We start from the raw sequence: 12,500 nt of genomic DNA, 5'->3' as shown, positions 1-12,500 counted from the left end.
AGAGAGGGAGAGAGAGCAAGACAGGGAGAGGGAGCGAGAGAGGGAGCGAGAGAGCTGGGCCATCGTCGATGCACAGTAATCGGGAGTGGCATGGGGATGGTCGACTCTGCCTGCAGAGCATAAATTGCCCTCCCTGGGGGAGACGTGTTATGAAATAGGGCAGCTCAGCCAGCATGCTCTGTGGTGGCACCGTGACCTTCCCACAGGCCTCTGCCTCTCTCTCTCACCCCTCCAGTCCCTGCCAGCCAGATGAGCCGCACGGATGACTGCACAAGTCCCTGCGGGGCCAGCAAAGGGCACCTACAGCTCTGACCGTTTCTTACGTAATCACGAAGAGAGAGCAAGCGAGAGAGAGCGAGAGAGAGAGTGGGAAGTCTCTCATCCTAAGTTTATGTATCATGAAAAAAAAAAAATTACATAACGTCACTGTTTGTGTAACATCATAAAACAAAATTACTCTCAGAAGAGCGAAAAGATAACAAGCGTAAACATTCGTCATGGAATGATAACACGCAATGTCATTACAAGCCCAGCTGCCATTTTTAGCTTCTGTAAGAGAAGGGAGGCTCTAGCACAGAAGTCAAGTCAGCAGTTATCAGTTGGAGCAGTGCAGTCAGTCAGGGATAAGGGTGCCAGCCAGCCAGGCCCAGCCACGGGCTATTTAAGAGGGTTTGCTGTGCACCGCCAGGCGCCAGCTGCCAAAGTATCACAGTCGCACACGAGTAAATATCTCCTCCCGAATCAGCTAAAAGTGTTGCAAAGCTCATGCTTTAATTGAAAGCAAAAAGTGCATTAATTGAAACATTTTATTTTTAAAAAATGCAAAACAATTTGAAATTGTTTTAAGTATGTGTCTCACATGGAGGAAAATGCAAGGAACTGACTCATTGCTGTGGTCATAGGTTGCTATAGGGAAGTTAGAGGATTTTAGAGGTGCAGGGCACCAGTAGGCTATGTGAATAGGTTATACACTGGGTGATAACTGTCATTACAGCATTATTAGCCATACAAATTGGAGAAGCTAATTTTAAAAGAAAGCTGAAAAGCAGTCTCTGTGAACGTAATACTATGAAAAACAGGTAAAAAAAATGTAAAAACAGTTGTAGACCTTAAGTTGTTTCATTGACTAGAGCTTCACTGAATAAACAACATGATGTAGAAATGTGCTTGCTTCTTGCTTTTCATTAGAACTCAACATCAAAAGATCTTAGAGTGTAGCACTCTAGATTCTAGAATATTTGCTCAAAACTCATTTTCTGTGATCAAAACACATTGTAGCAAGGAGTGAAATTCAGGCCTATCTAGTGCCATAACTTCAGCTCCCTGAAAGTGGTCTGAAGTAACTGTCATAGAATAGCCTTGGCATCCATATAATAATGACATATTTCTCAGAAGGCTTGAATGCATTCTGTATTGTGTACTGCTCTGTAACAAATGTACACACTGTAACCCTGTTATGTTCCACTGCACACAGTCCTATTTTGTAAGATATTATGTTGTATGGATTGATATAAAATGGCTGCATGGTGGCGGTGTTATTTTCCAGGGAGATGAATACAACCAGGCAAGGTGAATTAGACGGGACTAAACAAAATATGCAGCTTTGTCCGCCTGTAGAAGTATTAAACCCTGTACTGATGAAGGCAGAGAGGCCAATGAAATTCTTCTATGCGCCTAGTACTTAACATACCGTCACGCTGCAGACCAATGGGTCTGTAGTGGGCGTGAGCAGCTGTCTCTAGCCGGGTAAAATGCTTTGAGTGTAGCCTAGTACCGTTTACTTGAGAATGGCGGCTGCTGCCTGCAGTGCGCACTGTACGTTGGGCAGTAGTAGCAGTAAACCGCAGAAAGAGCACCTGAGGAGAAGTAGGGATTCGCGCAGGCGACAGGCAGCCTTGCTGTTCCTTAGTAACATTTCTCTGGACGGACGGCCCGTACAGCATGTAAACAACGCCAACCAGCTGAGCCACAGGGACAGCGAATTCCTAGGTACCGACAATGTATCGACAAATGCAGCCCGGCTGTCACCTGCGACGAGTAGTTGTGGGACCTTTAATAATCTTTCAGCCTCAGTTAGCTGTGGAGCTGTCAGTTCTGTGCCGAGACTTGGGGGGGTCATCAACGTCCCTCTTCTAGTGTTGCCTTCGGACTCTGGATGTAATGATGCTGGGACCGCCGAGGTGTTTCTGGAGAGGGGAAGAGGGTCTTTCTCCTCACAGGGGAATCTTCTTTCTCCAGCCAGTCTTCAGCCGACTCCTCTGGGACCTCGGAAGTCGCCAACATTACACTCTGTTCATAGCTGCAACTCTGTGTCTTCAGATTCGAGGCCAAGGTGAGTGATAAACAGTTCACCCGTTATCTGACGAAATGCTGTAGAGGACGACGGCAAAGTCATATTGTTTATTGTCCATAGTAAGAATTGTGAGTGGAACTAGATAAGTCTGTAGACTATCTGATACACACTCTTCTTTTTGTAATATGTCTTACAATAATGTGCCATAATTACGAGAAACTCAAACTATCTAATGTACCAGAACGTCACATTAATACTTGCTTATCTTTGTTGTGCTTTTGCGCACAGCCAGAGGCGGCAAGCTGGTTATCTGAAGAGTTAGGCAACTAAATCAGTCCTCATTAAAAAAGTTATGAAGACTAAGTTGTTGGTTAGCTGCGCGGATGAATTTACCAAAAAGAGTGACTTACTTCCGCTTTTGTTTAGTCACTCAGTGCTGGCCATTGATATTTCCCCCCTCTTTTATTAACTACAATATGTTATTGAAACTGTGTTCGGTGTACTTTCCTAAGTTTAAGCACTTCTCAACCTTGAACTGAACACACTGTGGAACTGGTCAGGCTGATAATCTTCAGGATACACACCCTTCTTCCAGCATGCTGTCACACTACAACGGTGACTGTGGGCGGTATACGAGTGGAACTTAATGACATCTGACTTCAACACTGTGTATGATGACTCACAGCAAACGCGTTGCCTTCACAAGAATGTTAAAATTAGTTTTTCATCACAACACGCAGGAATAACGTAAGCGGTTTATTGCGAAATCCAAACACCTTCCCATGCGTTGGCATAATCAGCTTTAAAAAAAGAACTATTGCAATTGAATAGACTATCTAGTCTTAACACGTTTGAAAGAATTATTTTCCAATAGGGCCTACTGTTCAGCCTACAACTCTCTCTTGTAGGCTGAACAGATTATAGAAATAAAATAAAATTGTGTGAATTCCAAACATGCCTAATTCCCCCCCACAGTGAAACACTACATTTGAAATTAGGATATAAAATACACTTCTCACTTGAGCTTCAGAGTGACCCATATTATTAGCCTACTCAATTTCCAAACGAACTAAGCACAATCCAATATTCAAGCATTACATTGAGCTACATGCAACAGTATCTATCTAATGTAGCCTTATGGTATTACACATGTTAGAGCTATACACCATAGTCAAAACATACATGCAAAATTGTGGGTTGCTATAGGCCTATTTTGCTTTGCTGATTTCCTGAAATGCTCTACTTAACTGTGTTGTCCAAAAGAATGGTTTCTCTATCTGCCATAAAACAGGCTCAATGTACAGTAGATATTGAAATGAAACGTTCTCTTCTCTCCAAATTCTTACCTTGGTGTAGCATTTTAAGCAGAAGTGAACTCTAAATGTCAGTGTCTGTAACTTTGTCAAACATTTTGCAAGGAAAATAGCAGTGTAAGGTTGGTACAAAACAGAAAATATAGCAATTGTTCTATATTTATCCACTTTATTTTTGGCATTAGGTAATTCCACTTTTAGGCTCTCCTTTGCTTTTTCTACTACACTTACAGAAACACTGTGCCATAGTCACTCATTCCCTCTCTCAAGTTGAACTATTCTTGGATCACTTGGCACATTTTATCGATAGCCAGGAGGAGATGAGAAGGGTGTAGTAGAGTTGACAGTCTTGTTATCAAAGAGAAGGGTTTGATACATCTGGTTTGAGGTACTAAATGAACCAGAGGTCCTTTGTTTTCCCAGCTGAGCTGTGAAAGCATAGAGGTTCGTTTGTGTGTTCAACGTTTCATTATATTCATTAAATCCCTGAGCCGCTCATCCTTAGGGTCTCCATAGCATAGGTTGTTATTTTTTAATAACATTATTATTACTATGTCGAAATTAGGATTCACCCTCTCACACTTTCACTCACACAGACACACAAACACACACACTGGGCTGAGGTGCACGGTTCAACACAACACAGACAGACACACAATGTAGAGTCTCTCTCTCTGTCTCTCTCTCACTGTCTCCCACACACTCACATACACACACACATACACACACACATACTGATCACACTCACACACACACACACACACACACACACACACTCACGCACACTCTCTCTCTCTCTCTCTCTCTCTCTCAGACACACACACACACCTAACAAATTAACACAAGTGTACCATTAACTTCCATGTTTCTCTGGGATTTTGATGACATCACCCCTGTACATTTGCCTTGGCATGGACACTTGTGTGAGAGTGTTTATTTATCAGTGCGTATTCTCGCAGTGGAACTGAAGCCACGGCCCTTTTCCCAAATACCTTGCCTATGTTAAAGCTATCTGTGCTGCTATTACAACAGCCTGTTTTACAATAGCTGGATCTCCAGTGCCTGGGTAATCACTCTTTCACCTTTCTAACCTGGGAACTGCTGGGTGCTAATAAATTATAAACTATATATACAGTAATATGGAAATGTGTTGGGGTTACTGAATCCTATTGCATTCTTATGACGTTAACAAACCATCTAACCTGGCTGAATCCCTTCTACCCCCCCCCCCCCCCCCCCCATCTTGTCCTGCACACACATTCATGGCATGCCATTCCCCTTATCTCAAATCAGTCAGACCTCCAGCTTGTATTGCCAGTGTTGACATTAGATGGAGCTGAGAACTGCTCCCTTGAGGCTGCTAGTTCTTAAGCTGACATGCATGACCCATCCCTCCTGTGCAAATACACACAGGGACACCCTAGACATACAAATACACACACACACACACACACACACGCACACACACACACACACACACAAGTGTAATGGTAGCCAGCAGGTCCGTAGCTGTGCAGTTTGTATGTTGTATGTCCTGACGCCTTAAGAGTAGTAGGCCTACTGGCAAGAGAGCAAGCAGCCTGGGCTTTTAGCTCGATTGCTAGCACGCTTGACTTTTGATCCAAGGTGCTGCTGTTTGCATGTTTGAGCTGAGCCGAGTGTCAACACAATGCTTGCACACACACACACACACACACACACTCTGAAAGGATTAGTTTGGGCAGGAGCTGCAAATCGTATTATGTTGTTCCAAACTAGACATGCAGCAGAATGACTATTAACTTGGGTTGTCACCAACTAATGTAGATGTATGCGCCTCTCAATCACTCCAGACAGACATTTTTCCCTCTTGACGTGAGAGAGCTTGTGACAGGAGTTTGTTTCAAATGGCATGAGGAAATAGATTCAGACTGAGCCTATATTTGTTTAGCAAGACTCCCCACTCTCCTGTGATGGCTAATAAGGACATAAAAGTAGCTTTGAGGAAGAAAAAACATCTTTGTTCTTGACAAACTGCCATCAATTCTTGACATGTTTGCATTCATGTCCCCCATTGTTTTGTCTGTGGCAGCTGGAATAATGGGCTGCATTTTCAAATCAGATGACTTCACACGCTTTTGAAAGAATCTTTGGTCCTCGCTGTTTGTTTTGCTCTCTGGCTGTTACACAACCTTGTTTACAACAATGCTGGTTTTGATAATGCCCTTAGAACCAAAAACAGTCATACAATGAATTGTGGCACCAGGCCAAGGAGAGGCTTTATTTAAAGAGCTCCCACGAAACCCTGGACCAACAGTTCCAGAGTCAGTTCTATAGCTATTAGCTTTACAGGAATTTCAGGAAATGAGAAAAGAGCCCTTAATCATTAAAACCATGAAAACCAGGAGGTTTGACCTGAGAGGGTAGAGGAGTGGTTATGAAGCACAAATACATCACTGGGGAGTGTGGCTGCAAAACATGAGGATTGGCTTAAGTCATCTGTGACCTACTGTAAGTACTGTATCTAATTTGGCAGGGGAGCAGCACACTTAAAAACTAGCCCCACCCGCCATCTCCCAGGGAGAAGATAACATCTCTCTCTCTCTCTCTGCTGATTGCAGGCCTAGTACTTCCCTAAATGGCCTTTGCGTCACTCCTAATTCAATGATCGCATCAGCGCTATCATTTGCCTAGAAAGGTCAAGTTCACATGTGAGGCCACCGGTGAGGTCTCCTATGGCCCAGTGACCCACAACCTCTCCATTTTCCGGCGTCATTTTCTAAATGGCTCTTACTTGCAGACGATATCCACTTTCCTCAGGACCATAGCGGAGGGTCTGCAATAAGAGAACTGAAACTGAAAATTTAACGGCTCTTGGCATGCACCCTTATCCCAGAGCTCGAGGCTACCCTTCTACCTTTGTCCCTCTTGGCATTGCACCTGCTGCCGTAATGATATTAGATCTTCCTGCACTGCAGACATGCCTGAGGCTCCTCCATGCCTATAGTGAGTATGGTATGTTACTGCCTTCAGGCAAAAAGGTTCTTAATGTGAGGTTGCATTTGAGGGTTAAGTGAACAGAACTGCGCTCAAGTACGAAGATTCATTCTAGCTACCCTAAACTATGCCCTTTGTATCCCCCAATGTATCCATTAACAAGTCAAAGAAAATGTGGCTTGTGGATTCATATTTTCATGTGTTCTTCCTGAAGGATAGTGTCTTGGTATGTGTGCTTTACATTTTTAAGCATGTATATTGTCAAACAGACACATTAACAGTCCATTGTGTCTATTTAGGGAGCGACAGTGCACAGTAGCCTAAATCGGGTATCACCACAGTGGACATCATTATGCCAACCCTGTTCGTCTTGAACGTGCTACATCATGATGACCTTCCTCTTTTAGCAACAGCCCCTGCCTTAATGAGGAACAGATTAGCTGGCCAGTGCCCCAGTACACCTGTGTTTGAGCACAGCTAACCCAGTGCTCCTTTATGACACATTGACATTCACAGCGCCTTTAATGGAAAAGTTGGAGGAGGTGCACTAATGCCTCTGTCTGTTCCCCAGCAAAGTGAAGGTCAGGATTAAAACAACCTCCTTTTTTTTGCCAAATGGCCCATTGATGTGTCAGCGGCCTGCTTGCCTGCCTGCGTTCCTCGATATGAATGAGGGGTGGCCAGCACGCCAGCTTTGAGCCAAGATCAACCATTGATCCCTAGCTTTGGAGATCTGTGCTGCTCTGTACCAGAGATTACGGGAGGCACAGTGTACCAGCCCAGGGAAAGAAGGTGGAATGTGAAGACACACACACACACACACTCTCTCTCTCTCTCTCTCTCTCTCTCTCTCTCTCTCTCTCTCTCGCTCTCTCTCTTCTCATACACACACACACACACACACACACACACACACACACACACAGACAAACACATGTACATCTGGTGTCTCACAGTCGCTGCTGGGTGTTAATGCTGAGTCCACAGTAATCTCCTCTTTCATTCTTGTTTGATGTTTATCTAGTAGCAATCTGCCACATGGCTGTTTTGTAATGGGCAAAAAAATGGGAACAGTGACAAAAAAAAAGAGGGAAAACGGCATTATTTTATTACGCAAGTTCCACCCACACTAGACTGATATGCTGTTTTATTGCACTAGTTTGATCCTGTTCTGAGAAACAAAGCCACAATTCACGCAAAAAAAAGGACGCAAAACGGCCTCGCCGCTGTTCTATCGCACACATGCTAGCACGTCAAAGTGTGATTCCGTGGATTCCGTTTTTGGTGTTAGTGTCAGGTATGCCTGCATACCACAGGCTTCCGTGATTCTTTTGCTTGGCCAAAGGACAGAATGTCCTTCAGTAGATGGACGGATTGGCTCAGTGTTCCACAGAGGATAGCTTATGGACAAGCAAGAGGAACATTCTTCTGCTCACCACATCGCATGAATAATAAGACCGATTCTTTTGGAAAAGGTAGAAGCTAAAAAAGTCGAAAGCCTCGATATTTCTAGAAATATTTGTGTCTGCTGTGCCGCGCGTCTGCGGTGTATGGTTGCGAATGCAGGGCTACACTTGCGGCTTGGAGTGTCCATGTTCGTTTGGCGGTTATGAAACTGGTGTGTGTGTGTGTGTGTGGTGGAGGCTCGTTCCAGAAACCCAGCCTGACAACCCTCTTGTGCTGGAGTCATGACCATGCAGGGATGGAGAGTCCTGATGGCTTCGTAAAAACTCACAACTCAGCCCATCTCCGTCAGCTAATGCACAGCTGTAGCCCTCTGACCGTTGAACTCTCAGGCTTTTCCCTTCATCCTATGATCAAAGACATTTCAGGCTGGCGACCAAGAAATAGAGCGACAAGCGTTTTGAGAGCAAGACATCGGGAAGGATCTAGAAGGAGTGATGTAACGGTCCCCAGATGATATTACTACAGCTGATGATAGCAGATCTGGAGAGTACACACACGCACACGCACACACACGCACACACACACACACACACACACCTGCACTGATAATCCCAGTGCGTGGAGTGTTATTAGGTCAATCTCCCCCAAACACAGGGGCAGATGGAGGTAGAGGTGGGGGGTTACATGCTTACCGGCCTGCTTGTGTAACAGCACTCGCTCTGAACAGACGGTCACTTTCTATCCAGTCCCGCACCCAAATCCTCCCCTCTCTCCCTCTCATTTCTCTCTCTCTCTCTCTCTCTCTCTCTCTCTCTCTCTCTCTCTTACGCGCTGTCTTTGATTTTTTTTCTTCCTCGCAGACTATTTCCCAAACATTCACACACTCACACACACACACACACACACACACACACACACACACGCCTAAACACACACTCTTATGCAACCCAGCCATGGGCTGAGAGTGATGTCACTGCCAGTGACACAAGTACGCTCCACAGAAGTGAAATTGCACTGAATGTTTTAGATCGCTCCTCAGATGTAAAGAAGGCGTAGGAAAACACATACACACCAACTCTCTTTCTCTGTCTCTCTCTCTCACACCCACACACACATATATATATACACAAAACCTCAAACACATACGCACATGTGTGCAATGTCAGACACAGGAAACGCCATCCTGTCCTCTGTCACAATCTCTATCTTGCCTATGCAAAATTGCTATGGCTTAAACGGCGAAACAGAAATCTGGGTCAGGTTACAGTTTTACATAAAGGATGGAGTGTGTCTTAAGTCGAAGGAAATAAGAACTTGGTGTGACCCTTTAAGCAGCAGTGGTGCACACACACAGTGTCACACACACGCATACACACATATACACACTGTCAGATTACAGCACAGTCTTCAACTGGAGGTCTGCTTTCAGAGGCTTGAGAGGAGAAATACAAGTGTAGTCTCAGCTAGAGGGAAGTCAAAAGATTTGAGAGAATAAAGAAATCATCAAGGTTCTACTTCCTTCACTTTTCCTCCACCGTATCTCCCTATGGGGGACCCTCCACTTTGAGCCACAATGAATGAGGAGAGGAAACGGCTTCACAAGCTTCAATGAGCTCTGCCCATAGGGAGAGGGAAACTGTGCGAGCCTCTCTCCAGTAGTAATGGCTGAGGTTTCTAGTAGAGCTTTGACATGATGATGAGTAGGAACATGAACGGGGTGATGAAGAGAGATTGAGTGTGTGTGTGTGTGTGTGTGAGAGAGAGAGAGAGAGAGAGAGAGCATGCATATGAATAATGCAGTACTGATGTATGCACATATGTCAGTCACTGAAGTCCTGAGACGGCCTTGTCGACACCACCCAGGACACACACACATGCACACACACACACACATCCAGTGTACAGTACATGCAAGCACACACACGTGTATGCTGAGCACAGCGAAACAAAACAACCTGACAGGTGTGCCACTTGGGTACTTTTCTCTCTCTCTCTCTCTCTCTCTGGTGTGCTGTTTGTGTTGCCGCTGACAGCACTGCGGCCCTGTGAAGGTCCCTCAAGAGCAGCCCATTTCATTTTAATGAAGGTCACTGGCATTTCAGAATGGGTTGAGGAGGTTTAACCGGCACATGCCTTTCAGGCCAATTTCCTTCATTATGCCTCTGCTTGTCTAAGGACAATAAGTAAGTGTGAATGTCAGCAGTATTGATACGTCACCGTCTGCAGAAAAGAATTGTGGGATTTATTTGGAGCGCATGCACACGGGGACAGGAAAGACCGGCGCACCTTTGTCTCAAGGACACTAGATTGTGCTGGTTTTGTGGAGTGGAAAATACAGTGAATCTAGAAGGCACATCAGGTGTGTTAAATCAGATAAGATCTACGCTCCCTACATCTGACTGTGTCAGCAGTATAAATGAGGAGAGTTGGATGAGATACAAATCTGTCCTTTAAGATGACAGGCAAGTTGATTTAATATTCTCTCTCTCTCTCCCTCTCTCTCTCTGTTCTTCCACTGCCACTCTCTCTCTCTCTTGGCCCTTGTTCCCTCTGTTGCGTCTAGGTCACGCAATCTGTCCGGCTCGCCAAAGCCTCGCCCGATGAGGAAGGTGCACTTCATCAAGAACATGAGACAGTATGACACCAAAGGCAGCAGGTAGGTGATCCCTCTCTCTCTCCCTCTCTCTCTTTCTCTCTCTCTATTTATCTTTATCTTTCTCTCTCTCTCTCTCTCTCTCTCTCTCTCTCTCTCTCACTGTGCTCTCTTTCTGTCCCCTCATCTTTTTCTTTCTCTCTCTCACTCAGATTCTCTGTGTGTATGTATGTGTATATTTTCTTCTTTTTTTACCAAAAATGTGGCCTGATTTTTTGTGCCAAAGAAAGAAAGTGTGACTAGAGCAGGTCCAGCGTCCAGTCATAATGGATCCTGCTGAATGCACAGTTGTGGAGGCTGCCTCTCGGCTAGATATCCGTGTTGCTGAGCACAGCACCGCACACCCACTACAATACAATAACTACATTCAGCCATACAACTCATAATAGGGCTGTTTCTTTTGGGTGGGCTGTTGGCTCAACCTTGCCTTTTGCTGTCGTTGCCAATGCTCGGGTTAAATTTGAGCCAGTTCAAGAATTGGGGCCGTCAGTGGGAGCAGCTTACGAGAGGGCTCCGTCCAGAATGTTAGGGGAGCAGCGTTGTTTGACCACTGCACTGAATAGAGCAGCCTGCTGAAAGCTTCATTGATCTGTTACATAAAACACAGCATTGCAGGCCTCCCGTGCCCAGACACCCTCTCCCCCTCCCCTCTCCCCCTCCCTCCTCTTCCCCCGCGTCCTCTGGCTGTGTCTCGTTCACCTCACCTGACTCCACACTGACCACCACCACCCCCCCCCCCAGTCTGCCTGTTCAGCTTCTGTAAACACCTCTAGTATTTGACAGTGGCTCCCAGCACTGTCCTGCACAGCTATTATTACATGCATTTAATAGGGCAGAGGGCTCTGGCCCGCCATTCATGTAAGAGCTGTGACCTACCACAGCGCCCTCAGGTATAGCCACTGCCAAAAGATCACCCCCCCCCCCTCCCACACACACACACACACACACACACACTTACACCTTACCTTGTGCCAACTCAGAACAGCACACACATGCTTTACACTCAGCAGAGCCAGTCACACACCTGGCCCTGGAAGTCATTTGTTTTCCTGTCAAGTGCACGCCTGCCGCAAAGGCAGTGGTAGTGTGGTGCTTTAGGTTAAGTGGTTAGCATGCAGTAGCCTGAACAGTTGTGGGGTCAATTCCCGGTTTCTACCGGTTGTACGCTTGAACAAGGCACTTAACCCCACGTTGCTCCAGGTTGTCCCTTGTAATGTAATTGACATGTATGTCACTTTGGATTAAATGCTAAATAAATATAAAGGTAACATTTCTGACCGATGTGCTTGGACAAGGGGGAAATCTGAAATGGAGTGGGACCAGTGAGAGTGGTGTGCAGGCTCTGAATGTGACTTGTCTCAGCTCAGCTAGCCAGAGAGAGAGAGAGAGAGAGATGTTACAGTAGTTACACCAGTGCCATGGCTTTATTATGAGTATTGGACTGATGTGGTTTATGGCTGATGTGGTTTATTATGATATTATCACTTCCTTATATAAATAGTGCGGCCCGTGACGTCATTATGTAAATGTCCCTGTAGATGGCAGGAAAGGTTGGAAAGTAAACATGTGTTGTGGAGTTCACCTGTAGACTACAGTACTATGAGAATGGACCTTGTGCTTTGGTGAAGAGGAGAGGCCAGCACTGGAGAGTGCAGTCAGAACATGTTTCTTTCTCTTTCTCTCTCTCTCTCTCTCTTGCTCTCTGGCTCTCTCGCTCACTCTCTGTCTCTCTCTCGCATGGGTGCGCTCTCTCCCTCTCTCTCTCTTCCTCTTGCTCACTCTCTCTCTCTCTCTCTCTCTCACTCTGTCTGGAGGAAGATGGGTGGTTTTGGACAGTAGCCGCCCTCCCTCCCTCCCT

The 12,500-nt window shown here is 45.5% G+C and overlaps 2 protein-coding genes across 2 annotated transcripts in view; both read left to right on the top strand.

Moving 5' to 3' along the window:
• The window catches only part of ccm2l (CCM2 like scaffold protein), a 15,455-nt gene extending 14,302 nt beyond the window's left edge, over nt 1–1,153 (top strand). Inside the window, exon 10 of the mRNA XM_062540167.1 lies at nt 1–1,153. This exon is cut by the window's left edge and continues 1,053 nt beyond it. The gene's annotated coding sequence lies outside the window, so the exon portion shown is untranslated.
• Nucleotides 1,154–1,781: 628 nt separating this feature from the next.
• The window catches only part of cables2b (Cdk5 and Abl enzyme substrate 2b), a 28,855-nt gene continuing 18,136 nt past the window's right edge, over nt 1,782–12,500 (top strand). Inside the window, exons 1-2 of the mRNA XM_062540362.1 lie at nt 1,782–2,332; nt 10,553–10,645. Coding sequence (XP_062396346.1) covers nt 1,788–2,332; nt 10,553–10,645 — 638 coding nt within the window. The 5' untranslated portion in view covers nt 1,782–1,787. The remainder of the gene's footprint in view (nt 2,333–10,552; nt 10,646–12,500) is intronic.

This window comes from Sardina pilchardus, chromosome 7, assembly GCF_963854185.1.
Source record: "Sardina pilchardus chromosome 7, fSarPil1.1, whole genome shotgun sequence".
NCBI classification, from domain to species: Eukaryota; Metazoa; Chordata; class Actinopteri; order Clupeiformes; family Clupeidae; genus Sardina; species Sardina pilchardus.
The sequence above is the reverse complement of the archived record's forward strand: the minus strand, read 5'-3'. Positions and strand labels throughout refer to the sequence as shown.